The 20,621-nt window shown below is 46.1% G+C and overlaps 1 protein-coding gene across 1 annotated transcript in view; it reads left to right on the forward strand.

Annotated features, from left to right (window-relative positions):
- Nucleotides 1-2,924, forward strand: part of COTL1 (coactosin like F-actin binding protein 1) — a 34,218-nt gene extending 31,294 nt beyond the window's left edge. Inside the window, exon 4 of the mRNA XM_065416453.1 lies at nucleotides 1,606-2,924. Within this exon, the coding sequence (XP_065272525.1) occupies nucleotides 1,606-1,716 (111 nt within the window). The 3' untranslated portion in view covers nucleotides 1,717-2,924. The remainder of the gene's footprint in view (nucleotides 1-1,605) is intronic.
- The last annotated feature ends 17,697 nt before the right edge of the window (nucleotides 2,925-20,621 follow it).

Raw genomic sequence — 20,621 nt, forward strand, 5'->3', positions numbered from 1 at the left:
AGTTCCTGCTCTTCATAACTAATCTGCAGAATGTCTTTAAAATGGCTTTTCTCTTGCATTGGCCAAGCCCAGCCTGGGACGAGAGTGGAATGATGACAGCAGTTGTTTAAAGTAGCTGTGGTGATACCGGGCCAGCGTAAGATCCCAATGTCTGACTGTAAAGCAATTAAAAAGTGGGGGAGGGAGGAGGGTTAACTGTCAGTGGCTGTGATTTTTTTTTTATTATTATTCATATCCCAGCGATATGGAAATTAGCCTCCCACACAGATCATGAAATGATTTTTCTGATCAGGATGGCCTCTTGCTAATGGTCTCAGAAATACCAATTAAAAACTTCACTTTCAAATGCACGTTCACATTAATTCGTGATGACAAAGGGCTTCTGATCCCTTCAGTTTTCAAACAGCCGGGCTGAGCAAAATGGGCCGGTTGTTCTTGCCACAAAGGTTCTGGGGGAAGGGTGATGAGGGTGGGGGACCCTGGCAGACAGTGGCAACAAAAATATCTGCAAGAGGTTTGTTCTGCAGGGAACCTAATCATGTTCTGTCTTCAGTCATACTGGCTTTCCTGCATTGACTGGCTACATCATTGGACAATCCTATTAATTTATAGATATGATTATGCAGTGTCCAAAATGCTATTAATGGCTTCAATGAAAAATCTTACCTGTACTGCACTTGGGATAAGAACTAGTCTTTTTTCAAAGTCCCATATCTCTAAAAAGGCCTTTTTATCTCTATTACAGTAGCACTTAAAAGCACCAAGCAAGGACTCCATTATGCACAGGCATAGTAAGAGAGAGTCCAGGGGTGGGCAAACTACGGCCCGCAGGCCATATCCGGCCTCTCAGACCTTTTAATCTGGCCCCCGAGGAGCGGGGTTGGGGGCTTGCCGCGTTCCAGCTGGGGAGCGGGGTCGGCGGCTTGCCCCGCTCTGGCGCTCCCATGTGTGCAGGAGCTGCATGAGGGCACGTGAGTTACTGTAGCTGCACAAACCAAACGCACCTCACGCGTCATCAGAGCCTGGAACGTGTAAGCTCACGTGCCTGCTACTTGTTGGCTTAGGTGACTCTGCTGTTTTAGTAGTGTTAATTTTCCATTGTTGAGGTAAAAACAAAGAGTAGTTGGCCAGGGAGTGCCAGCTGCATTGTTCACATTAATCAAAGAGGGCATGGAAAGGGGGTGAGTTTGGTATAATTATCGTAATAGGTTGTTTTGTATGTATATTTGTTTGTATATTTGTAATAGTAAGTAAGATTTAATGTTTATTTCCACTAAAATGTATCTTTATTAAATAAAGTTTATTTGAATGTCTCTGAATTGTTAATTTCGTGAGCATTCATAGCCCGCCATACAATTTCCATACCCAGTTGTGGCCCTCAGGCCAAAAAGTTTGCCCACCCCTGAGATAGTCCCTACTCCAAAGAGCTTGCAGGCTAAATAGACAAAGTGTAGGAGAAAGAGTTGCAACCTGCATCTACCTTAACCTTAGGTGTCCTGGGCCAAAGGAGGTTCCAATGGAAACAGCCTCCCAGTGTTTACACAGCTGGACAGTTTCTGGTCCCCAAGTAATTAACGCCATTCCCCTTTTCTCTATCTCTTTTAGAACTTTGCCAAAGAATTTGTGATCAGCGACCACAAAGAGCTGGAGGAGGAGTACATCAAGAATGAGCTGAAGAAAGCCGGGGGTGCTAATTATGATGCCCAGAACGAGTAAATGCACTAGCCACGTGGTACCATCTGCCTGGATCAGGAAGGGAGGGGCAAAGCACAACCACCCAACTAAATTCTGATGAGGCGAACGAGAGAAGACCCGGCTTATTTGTGTGCACCTAAGAAGTCCCTTCCCTTCTCCCAAAATGGACTTTTATTTTCCATTCCATTTCCCTCTTCCATATGAATTGTTTTTATTTTTTACAAAAGTTGCACAAGTAACTCAGTCCCCAAGCAGATGCTGATGCTTTCTATAACATGTTGGTTTACCTTTCCGTTTGGCCCTGCACTTGCCATAGTCAACCTTGCTGTTCTTACAGGCCTGCCATTATATCTTTTTTTTTTTGGTATGTGTTCGCATTTGAATGGGGTTCAAAGTGGGCTCCGGTTACCACCAGGAGAAAAATCTCTAGGAATTGTGCACATACGGCATTTTTTTAAAGTTCCTGATGGTATTCTTGGGACTCCATAATTTTCCTTCTTCGATGTTCAGATCTACTTGAGTTGACGCCACTTAAACTTTGATTAAATTACCTGAGCTTAGATGTCCAGTGGCGATAATGATGCTTAGCAGTTTAAAAAAACAAATCTCGTTTTCAACTCTTAATCAATGGGAAGAAGTAAATTTGCCTTAAACATTGCTTGATGGTTGCTGTGCTGCACCTCCACCTTCCCCCTTCTTTAAAATTTGATCCAACGTGATTTGAATGTTTTGAAGTTATCATGGCAACAGTAAACTGGGGGGGGGGGAGTAAAATGTCTGGACATTTGTTCACTATTTTGTATACAGCGGTCTCTGGGGTTATTTTTAAACAACTGCAAAAATAACAGCTGCTGCATCCAAGCAGCCTTTTTTATTTCCCCCCCCCCTTGCAAAGGTCATTTAAAAACAACAACTTGAGTCATCTGGGGGGCCTTAAGGCAGCTCCGTGATGCTCTAGCTTCATAACCCAAGAGATGGAGCAGAGCAGACCTGTCCATTCAGAATAGAATGTTCAACAGCAGTAGGTCAATGCTTAACATTCAGGGATTAATAAAATAACATTGGCACAGTTTTAGTTACCAAACAAAGATCTTTTCTGTATATTTTTTTTCTCTCCCCCCTCCCCCCCCAATCTATGAGGAGTGTCCCCAGAATTAAGTTTAGGGAAAACTGTGTATTGGGGTTTGTGAATTGGCGCTAATAAAAACAAGTAAAGAAATGTTTTTTCAAAATAATGTTGTCCGTGACTGTTTAGTTCTTTTAATACAACCTATCTGGGTTTGGTGGCTCTCTTAATTCTGGGTGTTTGTAGTGGGTGAAGGGAGGTGGGGTACAGAGCATGCAGCCTCGGTGCTCATTAGTAGAGCTTAGCACTGGTATAAATTCATTTACGTGTATTTAGTGTATACCGACCCTGTCTGCACTTCCCCTTCTGGTAAGTCAGAGCTGACCATAGTCAGCTGACACACTTTGTTCAGGAGCTCTGTGTCTGAATTTCCAGCACTGCCGATACCAGCTGGGAATTGTAATTAGGTCGTAGCATGTTTCACTCTCACACAGCAGATGCAGGGAGGTCAGAAGCAGATTCCTGAGCAAGGAGTGCATTTTCGGAGCAAGCCGCACAATTTCCCTTAATGACTTGGTCCGTGTGTTACAATGCTGGGCTAACTGTAGTAAAAACTTACCTAAAAGGTAAATCAAATGGACATTTGTTGACAAGTTAAGATACAACAAAGAGGGAACAGAATGGAGTCTTGACTTCTAGCTCATCAATTCAAATGCAGCCCAGGTCAGTAAGCAGTTAAACGCTGTTACGGCCTGTGTGAAATGACTGAGTCAGGTTCCAGTCTAGGAACAAGACTGTATCAGAAATGTCACCACCTCCAGCTTTGAAGCCTTGTTAGTCATTACACGGTGACCAAGGGCTGTGCTGGCATAGCGAACAAACTGCCCCTTCCCTTGTAGAGCTGCTCCCGTTTGGTCTGCTTTACGGCAAGTCAGCAAGACAGTATGGAGGAGCGAGCATTACTGCTGCCTGCACAGTACCTGCTCGATGGCTAGAAGAATTAAAGGCCAAGTTCTGGCCACTGCTTTGCTCTGCTCCATGAACACAAGACCACCAGAGCCTTTTTAACCAGCTTCCACAGGCGTTACCTGGAGAAGGGGGTGGCATAGAACCAGGATAGCAAGCACTATGCATTTCCCCCATGGCACAGGAAGTATCAGGGGTGTGGCTAGAGAAAGGGGGTGTGGTCAGAGTGCTACTGTGCTCCAATGATCCCCAGCTGCGAGACCTGCCCACTGAGGCTGCTCTAATTTGCACCTATTTGAGGGTGGGAGATAAAGGTGATGAACAACCACTTTCTGCCCCTTCACGCTCAGATCTTGTGCTGCTGCCTGGGCACAAGGATCTCCCCTTCGGTGTTTAGAAATGTTAATCCAGTACCCTGCAACCCTAACTACACTTAAAGAAAATGGGAAGGTAAAGAAATAATTTATGCCACCTACCAACCCAGGACTAGCCCTTCGGAGCTTTTTGAAACCATTTTGCACCCAGGCTAGAATTCACCAGAGTAGAATTAAATGGGTGGAACTGTATAAACAATAGCTACGGCTCAGATTTTCCTAAGCACTGTGTTGACCCGACTCTTGACTTTAGTTTATACAGTTCTACTCTTTTAATAACAGTGTAATGGCAAATTTAAGATATCGCTGAGCATCAAGTCAGTGATTGTCTGCCTCTTAAAACATAAGATTTGCTTCGTCTCAAAGAAATTTTTCAATCCACACCCTTTTCTGCTGATACTTAACGCTATTGAACGTAACGTTCCAGATGGTAGTTTATAAGCACATGGAGCAAACTCTTCTTCAGGAATTAAGACTTTCCCTTCACCCCTCCCAGCCCCTTTTCAATGTAAACTTAATTTAAACTAGAAATTAAAACCTGTACATTTTTTACAGCAACCCCTTTTTCTAAGTTATAGCGATTGCCGAGTTTATTGATAGGAAGCCGAATGCTCCTCCCTTTACTTGTATGATCACTTCCAGCAAAGTCGCTGCAAACACCATTGTTCATAAAAATAACCGATGTTATCTCCTCTGCAGACTAAAACCTCTTTCTGGGGTGTTTGCTGTGCCCTGTCTGGAAGAGCGTTCAGCCGGTGTTCTGTGTGCGAATTCTATTAAACACGTTTTCTGGCTTGATCAGTATAATAGTCAGCCCTAGCTCTTAGAGAACACTTTTCAGCAGGAGATCGCAAAGCAGGGCCGGCTCCAGGCACCAGGCAACCAAGCTGGTGCTTGGGGCGGCACCTGGAGGGGGGCGGCGCGGCGCTCGGGCCGCCGGGGAGAGCGGGGCCACAGCCGGGCTCGCCGCCCTCCCCCCGGCGCTCTGGCCGCCCTCCCCCCCGCGCCCTCCCCGGGGGGAGAGCCGAGCCCCAGCCGGGGCTCGCCGCCCTCTCGCCGCCCTGCCCCCGGCGCTCTGGCCGCGGGGGGGGGGGGGGGGAAAGAGCCGCGCCCCCGCCGGGGCTCCGGCCGCCCTCCCCCCCGGCGCCCTGCCCCCGGCCGCCCTCCCCCCTCCCCCCCGGCGCCCTGCCCCCGGCCGCCCGCCGCCCTCCCCCCCCCGGCGCCCTGCCCCCGGCCGCCGGGGGGAGAGCGGAGCCCCCGCCGGGGCTCGCCACCCTCGCCCCGGGGCTCCGGCCGCCCTCCCCCCGGCGCCCTCCCCCCGGCCGCCGGGGGGCGAGCGGAGCCCCCGCCGGGGCTCGCTGTCCTCCTCCCAGGGCTCCGGCCGCCCTCCCCTCCGGCGCCCTCCCCCCGGCCGCCGGGGGGAGAGCGGAGCCCCCACCGGGGCTCGCCGCCCTCCCCCCCCGGCGCCCTGCCCCCGGCCGCCCGCCGCCCTCCCCCCCGGCGCCCTGCCCCCGGCCGCCGGGGGGAGAGTAGAGCCCCCGCCGGGGCTCGCCACCCTCGCCCCGGGGATCCGGCCGCCCTCCCCCCGGCGGGAGAGCGGAGCCCCCGCCGGGGCTCGCCGCCGCCCCCCGGGCTCCGCCCCCCCCCCCCGCGGGGGGGGGGGGGCGGCCGGAGGCTTTTTTGCCTGGGGCGGCAAAAAAGCCAGAGCCGGCCCTGTCGCAAAGGGCACAGTATGGGCCTTTCTCACTTTGAATAGGACCACACACAGTCCCACTAAGTCAATGGGGCAACTTGAAAAGTCAAACACCACTTGGTGTGAGTTAGGGCATTCCAATCTGGCCCTGCGTGTTAGCCTTCTAACATGGGCGTCCTTCGCCTAGTGAGAGCTGTGACTGATTAATACCCCAGCCTGGGGTATATTTTAATGGGTGCAGTGGCAATGTTCAGAGGGTGTGCTTTTTACAAATGCAAGAATTCTATTTCCCCCCCACAACACCACTTTGCATCTGTAGTCCCAGTCTTTCTCCCCTCCCCCCCACCTCCTACCTGCTTTCATTATGCTTTAAAGTACTATCTCTGCACAAAAGCGTCTGCTGCCTTGTTGTGATGGCACTTAAGTCTTTAAAGCACCTTCATTACCACAGCATCGCTCATGCTGCACAGACTTTGTGGGGGTGGAGCTCTCCGGGGAGGATCCCCTAACCCCTCTGTCGAAGCCCAGGAGCGAATTAGCTGGAGTGACACATTGTTGGGGGCTGCGTTTGGCACCGAACAGATTGAAACTGCTCCATGTTACTTTTATGTTTGGGGTTCCTAAAATCCTCAAAATTACCAGTGCAACAGATGTAAAAGCAGCAGGGAAACAGCAACGGGGCTCATCACACCTGGTCGCCAAAGTGCTGGACTAACATACGTTTTTGTAAGAGAGCCCATCTGACTGCTGTATGATAGCAACCCCCCACTCTGCGTCAGTCTCTCTCGTAAATGACTGGTTCTGTTGCAGGCAAATTCTCACTATGACCCTGAGCAGTGTTCCTCCTAAGAACAGAAACTAGCTGCACAAGATGACCCTTGCTGCAAAGACCAGAACTCACAAGCTGGGGGTAAATAATCAGTGCTGTGTGTATGTTTTTACGTAAGGCCGAGCCATACAGCACATGATGCCAGATTACTGGCTAGTGTTAAGTAGGCCACATTGTATGGAACCCTGTGGTGAGGTCCTAATCTCTGCAGCACTAAGTGTTGTAGGCATTTAATGCCAGGGAGCCGGAGGAGCTGGAGGCAAGGGTGAAGGAGAGCTGCAAGATTCCTTGTGAATTACAGACCGGTTTGCTTTAGTACCCCATACGTATTGTGTCATTGGAGCCAGGACAAGGCCTGCTAATGGATATATATCTCTTTGTGAATTGTCCATGGAGGATGCTTGAATTTCTCAGATGTATTGGGTTTTTCAGAATGATTCATTGAACAAGTTATGCAAATATATTTTTGGTCTGTAGGTTTTGGTTGGAAGCACACGGTTAGAGCCTCAGCTGCACCAGCGCAGTGATTTGCACACCGGTGGGGACAAGTAGCTTTACATCACTTTTCCAGCCCCATGATCACAGGGGCTGCTGGGGACCAAATCGGCTGATGGTATGAAGTCAGAGCAACTTCAGGGCTGCTCTAACTTGCATCAGCAGATAATGGCCCTCAAGGGCTCTCTGCGCCAGCCATCATAACTGGAGCTCATTGCTCTCTGGCCCCAATGCTGACATGTGCAGGGAAACTCCTGGTAATAGACCTTCTGCAGGCAGTGCCAAGGATCTCGTTGGGTGGTCTGACAGTGTGGGAATGAGGTATCTCATGCAGAAGACTCCCCCTTATCTCTAGTAGATCCCCCGGGACTGGACCTCATGAGATCTAGGGATTCATGTGGGTGGAACCTCCATGTCATGGGGGAAACCACAGAAGGAAAGACTAGAAGTGCAAACTCATGCAATCTCCACTCCCATACATGGGTAATTCTTCCTATAGGAGAGCATCAGGGGCTTGGGAGTTCTCAAACAGGAGTGTCATTTCAGAAAAATTCAGGGGACGGGGCAAAGCCATGTCAGTATATAGACCATCCAATATGATTATCTTATATCCTGCAAAGTCAGGGGAGGGGGGGTGAGTGGTGCATATAGACCTATGAATAGTCTGATGGGGAGCAAAGCCAAGCCTGGGGGGAACAACTGCCCCCCTTGACCCAGAGCAAATGAGGCCCCCTGTTCTCAAAGGGGCTGATAACCATCTCGGATTAGTGACTCAGGTAATGATATGGGGTGAAACAACGTTGGGAGACTGCAAAGGGGCTCAGAATCAGGAAGCAGCAGCAGCTATAAAATAAAACAAAGCAGCCTGGAAAAAAGTTCAGCGTGGCCTGCTGTTGCAGGAATGAAAGCTATTGTCGGTGACCTCCAGCATTTGCGGCCCCTCTTGGGAAGTGTCACATTATCTGTTATCATAGTCCCAACCTAAGAGTTCCAGTGTGAGGCACTGGGCAACACAGCCGGTCAGCGTGTAAGGGCAGTGGTCTTTTTACAACACGATAAACTCTGTGCTGCTTTATATGAGTTAGTGCAATGAAAGGCCATTCACAGCCCACACGGTCCTACATCACTGCACAGCTCCGTCATGTTCCCTGATTTGCTTTGCATACACTCTAGAGCAGGGGTCAGCAACCTTTCAGAAGGGGTGTGCCGAGTCTTCATTTATTCACTCTAATTTAAGGTTTCGCGTGCCAGTAATACATTTTAACGTTTTTAGAAGGTCTCTTTCTATAAGTCTATAACAGGGGTCGGCAACGTTCGGCACGCGGCTCACCAGGGTAAGCACCCTAGCGGGCCGGGCCAGTTTATTTACCTGCTGACACGGCAGGTTCGGCCGATCGCGGCCCCCACTGGCCACGGTTCGCCGTCCCGGGCCAATGGGGGCGGCGGGAAGCCACGGCCAGCACATCCCTCACCCGCGCCGCTTCCCGCTGCCCCCATTGGCCAGTGGGGGCCGCGATCGGCCGAACCTGCTGCATCAGCAGGTAAATAACCTGGCCCGGCCCGCTAGGGTGCTTACCCTGGCGAGCCGCGTGCCGAACGTTGCCGACCCCAGTCTATAATATATAACTAAACAATTGTTGTATGTAAAGTAAATAAGGTTTTTAAAATGTTTAAGAAGCTTCATTTAAACTTAAATTAAAACGCAGAGTCCCCCGGACCGGTGGCCAGGACCCGGGCAGTGTGAGTGCCACTGAAAATCGGCTCGTGTGCTGCCTTTGGCACCCGTGCCATAGTTTGCCTACCCCTGCTCTAGAGGCAACCCAGATGTTCCAAAGACAACCTCTTCAGGTTTCACTTATGGGCCCTAAACTAGCCCCGTTCACCTCACTTGTGTAGGCTTATTGCTGCCATGAAAGAAAGAGAAACTTACGAGGCTAATTCACATTTTTTCAATCAGACTGTCCAATGAGGTTTTTTCATTAACCTTAGCACTTCTTTAGAATGAGAGAGCCTTTCTATTTCAATACAGCTGACAGGGAACAAATAGCATCTGTTCGGCGCATATTACACTCAGGCACTAGATTAAAAGACTTATCTCCTTTATCATGATTGGCCACATTTCTGCCTTGTAATTTGGCCTATCATTCAACAAAAACCATAAGCAGGAAGTAATGCATCCTATTGGCAAATGACAGCAATGCAGCTGCTCAACGTGCAGCTGAACCGTTCAACAGTTCAAACATGATTTTATTAAGAAGCGAGCGAGATACCCAGGCGAGGTTCCACTAAGTAAAGTAGTTAAATGCTCGGAAAATAATCAGGGTGAAATCTTGGCCCCATGGGAGTCAGTTTTGCCATTGACTTCAATGGGGCTAGGATCTCACCCTGAGTCACTAACTGACTTGGGCTCAGTGCTGTTCTCAGTGAAGTTAATGGCAACGCTCTGATTGACTTCAATGACAGTCCCGTATGGAAGCAGGTGTGTGATTACGACAGTTGGTGTGTAGGCTTAGATACAGGTCTTGGTAGCTGGGATCTAGCACAGTTGTCTTGACTCGTGTGCACAAGGATTTTTTTTTTATGATAGCACTGTGTGTGTGTGTGTGTGTGTGTGTATGTGTGTGCATAAGTCATGGTTATAAAACTGTGCAATAGATAACCTGGGGAAGAACATCTGTAGCAATGTGCTTACCACCGTCTTACCTGTCAAAGAATCCATAGGGACCCTTGCTACCAATAATAACCATGTTAAAGAGTGGATGTAACTAGTATAGTTCAGATCTAGTGCGGATTTCAGTCTCCTAGATGCCTATGGACACTAATGTAATAGATTCATAGATTTTTAAGGGACCACTAGATCATCTCTTCCAGTGAGACTCAGACTGAGGCTCGGGAGCTGAAAGTGGTTCTTTTAATGTGTCTCCTGTGGCTCTTTACAGCACATGATATTAAAAGACTGTGACTTAATTATTAACCAATCTAAGTTATTAACTAATCAGGAGGCTTTTACCATGTTATTAACCAATTGTAGAATACTTGGTCAGTCATTTTGCTGTAAGAATTATATATATTTATATATAGTATATATAAATAATTAAATCTATCTATCTATCTTTCTATCTATCTATCTATCTATCTAAAAAATAATTGAAATAATGAATTGACACGGCTGTGGCCCTTTTGGGTAATGTTGATCATTAATTTGACTTCTGAACCAGTGAGGTCTGAGTATCACTGATCTAGTCTGACCTCCTGCATAAGACAGGCCAGAGATTTTCACCCAGTTGTCCCAGCATTGAGCCCCATACTTGTGTTTGACTGAAGCATTTCTATACCTGGCTATACACACAAGTGGCCCAAAAAGAGTTAAAACATGAACGGTGGCATGATTTGCAATCTGATTGTGGTCCCAGCTACTCCATAAAAATGAGTGGTGTTTTAATCATGTCAAGGGATCAGTATGTTGTAATTGGATCCCTCAATACAGGTGAAATTGTGGTGCAGATGAGACAGACATGTGGATGATCAACACACATGCATATGTGTCCATATGTAACACCCACAGCCCCTGGTCATCGGCGGGTGGGATCTAACCTGGGGCCTCTGGAGCTTAGTGGATGAGCCTCTACTGCATGAGCTAAAAACCATGTGGCCCTTAGCTAAGGCTGTAGAGCAAACTCATTAATCTCTCTCTCTAAGAGGTCTTGGTGCCACTAGATGGGACAGATCACCACACCCAGGAGGTGTCTGGTTATATATGCACACTCCCACACCTTGTGAAATCAGCACTTTACCTCTTCCTTCAAACCATCCCTTCTGCACATCCTTCAGGAACTGCCTTTCCTGTTCTAACACACTTCAGACAAACTATCAGGCATTTTTTGCTCAGAGAACTTAATTGCTGCTGGGTTAATTTGGCTACAATTATGAAATGATTTGCTAGAAGACCTCAATTGTGACCTTGCACTGGGTGGCTCAGTTTACATCAGAGCCATACATTACTATCACTATAAAAGTTTAGTGTCTTCATCTTCCATCGTTGAAAGCTAGCAACCTGTCAGACAGAAGTGTAAATCTGTCCGAGCGCCCTTTTGTGGCTGACTACTTCATTAACATTCCAGGTTTCAGAGTAGCAGCCGTGTTAGTCTGTATCCGCAAAAATAACAGGAGTACTTGTGGCACCTTAGAGACTAACAAATTTATTAGAGCATAAGCTTTCGTGGGCTACAACCCATATGCATCCGAAGAAGTGGGTTGTAGCCCACGAAAGCTTATGCTCTAATAAATTTGTTAGTCTCTAAGGTGCCACAAGTACTCCTGTTATATTAACATTCCAGATTGTCTTATGAATCTGAAAACTCTCCCTCAACGTTTTCACTGTCTTCTCTTGCTGATATTTAGCACTTCAAGTGCTGAAGAAGGTAACCATTGTCTCTAAACAGTGCCTTCCTCCTGCCAACTTTATCAGAGGATTGTTACATGGAGTGAAGGAGCTAGTGATACATTCGCATGGACGTGTGTGCCTAACCTAGAAGGTGTTTTACTTACAGCCTTTGGGATGGTGTATTCCAGGCAGGGACATGAAATGGGAAGCAGGAAGGGATTCAATAAATGAATGCAAGCATTGAACAAATCCTCTCTGTTGTAAAGTGTAACAACTCTAAGGGCTTGTCTACACCGTGCTGCTGTAATGGTGTAGGTGTAGATACTACCATTGGGTTCTCCTGTCGAGGTAGCTAATCCACCTTCCTGAGGCGCAGTAGCTAGACTGACTGAAGAATTTGTCCGTTGACCTAGTGTTGTCTACACCAGGGCTTAGGTAGGCCAAGTGTAAGTTCCCAGTGTAGACCAGGCCCGAGAGTCAAGCTCCCTGGAGACAGGGAGGGACCAATATATCCTGAGCATCCTGCAATGCACTACAGGACCAGCACAACAGGAGCCCATGGCTGGAAACTGACACCAGAGGCATTCAAATTAGAAATGAAAGAAACATTTTTAACAGTGAGGGGGATTAACCACTGGAACAAACTACCAAGGGAAGTGGTAGATTTTCCATCTCTTGATGGCTTACAAGACCGGATGCCTTTCTGAAAGATGTGCTTTGGTCCAACACAAGGCATTGAGCTTCATATAGGGGTAACAGTTTAATGACCTGCGATATACAGGTCAGACTGGATGATCTCGTGGTCCCTCTGGCCTAAACCCAGGGGCACAGTGGGGATTGAGCTGTGCCTGAAAGTCAGAATTTGATCTCTGCTTCCCCGGAACGTAAACTGAGCCAGCCCATTCACAGGGCTGATGTCTCCCTAAAGCTTCCACAAAGATCAGCGCAGAGCCTGTCCGCACCCAGGGGTGGTGGAACTGGAGGGAGAACAGGTCGCTGTAATGAAAATATCGGGAGGGCCTCGCCCTGTGTAAACTCATGCATGCCTGGGAGGGGGGCAGAGGCAAGAGTGGGACCCAGAGGGACTGGAGCAGCTGCCGCGGGGCCCAGATTTGGGCTGGGGAGAGGAGAACAAGACCCAGAAGGTCTAGAACAGGACCAAGACAAGGTAGGAACCCCCATGACCCACGTCTCCAGCTGGCTGCACCCCCTCTCTCCCATTGAGTCTCAGAAGCCTCCCCCCACATTACCGCCTATCCCTTCGCCCCCATCCCCAGTTGCAGGGAGCTTCTGCTCACCCCCACCCCGTCTGCACCCATGTCTCTCATGCAGCTATAGAGACACTGGAACATGTGTTTGAAATAGGGGTTTTTCTATTTCCAGCCCCATTGTTATTAGAGTAAAGGGCTGAAGGAGGGTGGCTGTTTTACGCCAAATGCTACTTTGAGCGCAGCCAGAAAAGCTGAAGCCAGTGTGAAAAGAATGTAGGAATGGATGTAGAATTAAATTCAGTCAGTAAAAGTTCATCCTCTTAAATCTGAAGGGCAAGACACCAAGAGAGTTTGATTTTAAATATATTCAACCACCTTTTAAAGGCACAGCATTTCAGTGAGGCTAAAGGTGAGGCAGTGTGACCTAGCGGGCGAAGCATTGGCCTGGGACTCCGAAGCCCTGGGTTCTATTCCCAGCTCTGTCATTAGCCTGCTGTGTAACTTTGGGCCAATCACTCCCCCCTCTGTGCCTCAGTTTCCCCATTGGTAAAATGGGGGTAATGATGTTGACATCCTTTGTAAAGTGCTTTGAGACTGAGTGATGTATCAGAGGTAGATCTTATTACTTTACATAGGGTCAGCGATTCTTCCCATTGAGCTCCACAGCATTGCTGCTGCCCTTCTTTGGAGATAGGCCAGCCCAGCAATGCTAAGAGGAGAGCAGAACATTTATTTACCTTGAACCTTCATAGAACAAAAAGATAAAAACATAGCAGCCTGGTGAAGGCTGGGTTGAAAAATCAGGCCCTTTCTCCCCTTCCTTTTTGTGTGAAGGAAGGGCAGAAAGCAGGCTGTTAGATTTTGTAATGCTGCCACTTAAAACCCCCATCATCAATCAGCGTCCAGTGAATAAATGAGAACGTAGCAAAATAATGCAGAGAAACAAAAAACAAACCCCAAAACTGTAGGATCTGCAGGTTTTTTCCAGAATCAGTGATTTTTATCCTCTCCCTGATGTTAAAGCAGGAGTTTTGGAAGATTGTACTGTGTATATTTCAGTGAGACATTTACCTGAGCAAACTCAGCAATTTAGCACATTGTTCAGTGCAAACTGGCCCCTCCAAGGCTTTGGGGGAGTTCCTGCTTCATGTGATAATCTCTCTTGCTCTAGGAACCATTACTAGCTTGTCTGAGTGAGTAGAAGTGATGTGAATATGATGAGAAAAACAGAAGGATAATTCCCCTTTTCTTTGGACCTTACTGCTCTACTGACAAGAAAGGAAACAGTGACTGGTGTGTTACACTTCTGTCTTTTCCATTCCAATATCTGAACTGCCACTAACATCTAGACAGCAAAACATACAGTAACAGACTAAGTCACACACACCTGCCACTTACAAAAGATGCTAAAATGAAGGGAGCTGGGTTCTTACTATACATCTTGCATTCCGTATCCTGTGCAAAGTGACACAGACTAGTTTCAAAGCTAAAATTCAGACAAATCCTATAGAGGCTACCACCTACATCCCACATTTTACAGCTTTAAAAGCTATGAAAGACTTCTAAAATGTTGCAAACAGAAGTAATTCACACCTTGCTTTCAAGGATCTAAAACTACCACATATAGTCCAAAATTCCCCTGAAGTTTGGCTTTTTTGGAAACTTAAATCACAATAACAAATCAAACTTCAGCATAAACTTTCTCTCCAAGCTTGGCTGTCCCCACAGTTTCCCAGGAATCCCTTCTCTAGCTTAGTCATTAGTTCTCTTTCTTTTATACTAGAAGGAGCTAGCAAGCTCCACCTGCCAGTGTGAGTCAGCAATAATTACTCTGCATCTCTATGCCGGCTTTAGTACCTGAACTCAGTATGACTCAAAAGTCCTGCTAGAAACTGTCATCCTGTTAGAAAGGATCTTTGAGAATATATGTATTTTGAATTCATGCTTTATTGCAAGCTTTGACATCTAGAGAGTCACAAGAAAGAACACACACACATATATATACTTAATGGAAAACTGGTATTGATTTAATTTTGGGGAAAGATTTTTTTTTAGTAAAATCCATGTTGCTGGCAGGGATCATTTCAAAGCCAATGGTTCTGGTATGTTACATTTTGAAATTAAAGACGTTTCTTTGAAAGAAATGCCACATACCTAGAAGGACAAAAGATCTTTTTGTATGTATGTGAACGTTGGCCTGTTACTGGATCAAGTACTCCAAACTAGCAAATCTGCACCAGCAATAGACCATTTGTGGACTTTTTACAATAGAGTTTTCTAATATCATTCATAGCAGTAATTTTTTGAATTCTTGGCTTTTAAAAGGTTCTTTGTGAGGAAAATGTGGTTTAGATTGAATCAGGGATATGGGAGTTGGACTGAAGCACAGTCCACTTCCCCATTAAATAGAATACTTTTCACATTAGATGGTAGCGTGAATGAATCAGAGATGAATCATATGAATCAGAGATAGGCCTGATTTATAAAGTTTGGATACACCGCCAGATCTGAACTTCCCCTCTCTTTTGGGTCTGGGGAAGAGAAAAGAGAGTCATATCTAGGGTTTTGGTTCCAGTCCAACTCTTATGTAAATCACCGACCAATTTAAAAGGGAAAAGAATTGCCACTCCTGGGGCTTAGCCCTGAATTGCTACATGAGAGTTTTAGAATCAAATCCTGTAGTGCCCTGGGAACTGAAAACATTCAGTCTCTCCCCGGAGGCCCTCAGCACCTTGCAGGATCCATCCCTTAGTTCAGAATTTCAGCAGATACTGTATGAATTTTTGTTTATATGTCAATAACAGTGTGGAGAAAGAGACTGAAGTTTCCAGTTTCCAGGACATAAGACAGAATGAGCCATGTGTTAAAAGACTAAGGAGGTGTGCAAGGACTTGAACAATACTTTCTGAGGCTGTCTCCTGCTGAGTGATTTATGGAACTGTGTTGCCATTGGCCTCTAAGCAGGCAGTAGCTTTGTGATTCGGGGAATCAATTACAAACACACACAAATAGGTTGGACATACTGGCATTCACATCTTTACTTATTGGTGATGGTGATGCCATGTTCGCTAAATAAACCTGTGCCAACATTTGCATCTTGAATCACTGATTGAAATTAAATTCATTTCAAATCGCCAGGGGAACTGACTCCAACTAATTTCGACTGCGAAGGAAATTTTCAAAGGGAAAGATGCCAACATCTTAGAGCCAAACATAAGCTACAGCTGCACGGGGGAGTGTGTAGTAGCATGTGCAAATAGCTGTAAATGTTCCCAGGTAAGCTGCTGTTTTTCATACACAAAGACCCCTTTGCCCGTGCATATTAGGCAGCTTCCTTTGAAAATTTGGCCTTTAATGGCCCACTGTCAAAAATGTTCATGGTTTTGTATATTGTACATCAACATTCACTATTCAAAAACCTGCCCACAGTTCAACAATCAGCCTGACGACTAGAGCTAGAAAGACACATTTCATTATATTTCCACACACACACCCCATCCCAAATATCAATTCCATGGAAATTTTCTGTGTAGCTCCACTGACAAAACATCCAGACAAATCCTGTTCTGTAACAGTTCTCTGGATAATCAATACCCAGTCACAAAAACTGAATTCCAGCACCTCTTCTGCCACAGAACATCAGCATGTTCACTTTCCCTGCACTTCTGAATCGTTAGGAACATTGTGCTATAAATATTACAGAAGTATGGCAGTAAGAACAACATACTGAAGGAAGGGCAGCTGGGTACCAGGCGACCCTCACACTGGATCAGTGATGGGGCTCAGGCTACTGTTGAAGAGATGGGAGAGATCTGTTCCTGTAGGTCACCTAATCCATCCCTGTGCCAGTGCAAGATTGTTCCCTATTGTGAGGAGAAAAGTGATCTCCAACAGATGCCCAGTTATGTGTTTCATAGTCTCATATCAAATTTAATTGCATGAATTAAGACTGAACTACAGGATCTGTTAAAGAACGTTAGCTGAGGGTCCAATCCTGTGAGGTACTGTGCTCCCTCAGCTCCACTGAAGTCAATAAATTTTTATAACTGATTTTCATAGTAACAGGCACTCCGCTATCACTGTGATGGGTGTTCAGGTAGACAGACAGACAGACAATGACCCTGTGTCAATGAAAGCTGAACTTGCTCAGCTCCTAGCAGGACTGGGTGCTTACTTAGGGTAATAAAAATAAAAAAGGAAAAACAATTTAATTCTTAGGAGATAAGTTATCCATCCCTGTTCTTTCATGCCGGAAGATAAGTTTGGTTTCATCAACATAAAATTTGCCTGTTAATGTTTCTCTGTGGGCCTGCAGAGCTCAAAATTTCAATTTTCTAGCCGGGTAGAAACAAGATGAGATCAACCGAGACAACAGCTCCCAGGTGCACTAAGCTAGTTTTTGAGCAGTGAGCCCTATAGAAAAGGCTGCTGGACTCTGGAGCCATGCAGGGCAGATGCCAGAATTAAGTGGTACTTCTCAGCCGGATCCTCAAGGAGATACAAGCTGAGACATTCTTCTCCACCAGCTCAGGAAGAAAGGATTACGAAGAGAATGTGTTACAGTGCTTCAGGTCCGATGGCTTTGTCAGACATCCAGAGATGCACTGGAGCTGAGTTGCATCTTTGCCCTTTTCTTCAGCGTGATGGGTTGATATTCATTTTGGGCGAAGCTTAATGTTGACACTGGCTCAAGTCCATCAATGTTATTTTTACATTAGCCGTAATCTTTCTACTTGACACTCTTCCCTTTAGCATATTCCACATACTGAAGCAGCAGCAGTTCCTAGAGAGAACTTAAGAATTTTCACAATAGATAAAATGTTTTCTTTGGCTTTGGCCATAGGGTTTTGATATCAATGAGACAGGCGTGAAGGGAGAGCGACTATTCCCAGACGGGCTTGCTACATGGTGGCAAGGCAGAGGACACAATGAATTCACTAGGCCTCCTTCCAAATCATCCCATCTGTTATAAGGGGCCCAGAATGGCAAAATGGTGATACAAGACTCGGATTCAGGAAAAGGAGTTTTTCCCTCTAGTGTAGCTTTTCTTCAGATTAGAGCAACTATTGAAAACTCAGTGCCCAAGACAGCTTTGTGTTGCAATATTCTCAGCATGCTGATGACACTCAACTCTACGGAAATTGTATCTTCTTCTGTGTTTGCCCAGTGGTTAGCACTATTGGGCCTCACTCCTGATGGAGGGCTCTGGGAACCACAATACAATTAATACTAATCCAGACAGTGCAGAGTCTCCTGTTCCTCATTGCCTGGCTGAGATACAGGCAAGAATGAGAGAGAGGATTCAGATAACATCAGGTGAGATGGCAGGTAACAGAGATGCTCCCTCTATTTGTCAGACTCATTCCAAACCCAGGGATTATTTGGGATTCTTGTTTGCTCTTAGAATCCCAAGGGGAAACTATGATCCAATGGATTTATTTCTCCCAATCTGTCTGACAGGTTGCTGGCTTTCAACGATGGAAGATGAGGACATTGAGACTGCTCTAGCCACTGAAGGGACTGTTAAAAGAAGCACTTTAGCTGAATCCATTCTGCTTGTTGGTTCACCAGACCTCAAGTCTGACATGGCCAAGGCCCATTTACACAGGATTTCCCTCAGGAAGCTAGTTGTTATATGGTTATGAGAAGCCTGGTCTTGAGTGGAGGCTACTGGCTGGGTTTCTTATAGTGGCATGGTGGCAAACTTCAGTAGTTCATGGTAGTGGTTTAGATATTGCCAATTTGATGGTGGTACCACATATATTTTAATTAGTTTTAAGGGTGTACATGATCCCAGAGGTATTGGTAATGAGTATATGTTGGAAATATAACTAAGTATGTGTAAGCAGGATCTGAATGAATTATTCCCTGACAGTAGTTGGGAGGGGGGAGACTTCAGGAGCAAATTGTATTTACCTGAACACATCTACTCTGTTTAGATATCCAGCAGATAGAGCGGTGTTGCTCAAAGTAATCAACTTTGGCTGGTGTTGGGATGCAAATCACTTTAGTACTGAATGCCGGGGTAGTGAAATGCTGTTACCAATGTTGTTGTCATGAATAAAGGGGAGCAGAACTGGGCTTAATCTGTCCCAAATGAGGGGGTCACCCTCAGCTGAAAGGACCTTTTTAAGCCAGGGGCTCGAATGCCAGAGCCCTGTGAAATTAAGAAGGGTGGGGACAGGTGTTCCAGCCAGAATGTGTGGCTGCTCCCCAAGGGTCCCTGGTCTGGTTTAACATGTTCCTCCCCACTGTTCAAAGACAGAGATAAATAGGCTTCATTAGGAGCGTCTTTGCTATTTTAAATGCTCAATCAGAGCTGAAATCACTTGTGGTGGGACAGTATTTCTGCACAGCCTGCTAGGAGCTAAAAATCACTGAAAGCTGAAATCCGTCAGATTAGTCTGTTTTATTCAGACAATTCTTCATGGACATGTGTCACTGCACAAACAGGAAAATTAACAGGGTAAAGAGCCTATCCGTCACAGGGTCGCACGCACAGTGCAACAGGAAGCTTTCCACCCATGCCTAGAAAAGGAAACTGAAGAGCCTTTCAGTTTATCCATCAACCCCACCCCAATGGGAGAGAAGAATCATGTCCATATATTTGAGTCTATTTTGTCTGTATGCCAAATAACGGAGAGCCCTTTAGCTAAGTGATTTCCATGTGATTTTTGCACAGCTAAAACGCCAGGCAATGCTATGTAAACCTAATTATTTAATCAACTACTACTATGATTATTATTATTATTTACTATTTGTATTGCTGTAGTGCCTAAGTGGTCCAGTCATGGACCAGGGCTCCATTGAGTTTGGTGTTGTACAAACACAGAGCAAAAAGACACTCCCTTACTCAAGAAAGAAAGAGAACCAAGTTCAGTTTATTCACACAATATAATTTTCCACAGATCCTGTTGGGTCTTACTCCATACTTCCTTGTACAATGCCATACTGATTACAGGTGACTGTGACATTTTCTTTTTACCAGGTTATACATTTACAGGTCTGAGATATGGAAAGAACCTACTTAGTCATTGCTGGTGGTTTTACATGAATAACTGGTAACCCTTGAGCCTTTTCTTGACATCATCTGTTAAACTAGGTACACTTTGAAAAGCTCACATCTGAAAGAACAATCAGCTTGTCGGGCTGATCTGAACTCAGCATTTTTAAGTTTTTTTTTTTAAGTGTAAAATGATGATTTGTTTATGAAAAATGTACAGCGTATTTAGCTTTCATACGAATAGGACATTTTGCTTCCCTGATAGATGGCCAAGTGATTAGTAAAATAGCAAAAGGCACAGTCCCTTTTGTGCCTTAAGGGGTTGGAAGGCAATGTGTACCCTTTTCTTTGTCTTTGTGTACCCCTGCACAGCCTGGTACAACCCAGCCTACCTGCCCATACTGGATACATCAGTTCTGGCCAGCTACCACCCATTCCGAAGCAAACTCATAGAGAATATAACTGAAGGCCAACTTCATGCTCTTTTAATTGAAGTTAATATCCTAGAAGAGATGCAACTTGTGTTCAGGCCAGGACATGGAACTGAAACCGCTCTAGTGGTACTCATGGATGATTTCCTGCTGTCGATGTATAAAAGATAGACATTCATTCACATCCCTCTGGATCTCTCAGAAGCATTCAGTACTGTCAGCCATGAGACATTTCTCTCTCACCTGAGGGAGGAGTCTATGGTAAAATGGTTTGAGTCCATCCTGGAAGGATACATCCAATGAGTAATGATGGGAAACTGCCCCTCACCACAAGACCTCTCACTGGTGGAGTCCCACAAAGATCAATTCTCTTTCTGGTCCTGGAGCCATTGATTCAATTGGTCAGATGACATGAACTCAGGTGTCAGCAGCAATATGCAGATGGCATATAGCTCCACGTATACTTCACTACAT

This window comes from Emys orbicularis, chromosome 14 (assembly GCF_028017835.1).
Source record: "Emys orbicularis isolate rEmyOrb1 chromosome 14, rEmyOrb1.hap1, whole genome shotgun sequence".
NCBI classification, from domain to species: Eukaryota; Metazoa; Chordata; order Testudines; family Emydidae; genus Emys; species Emys orbicularis.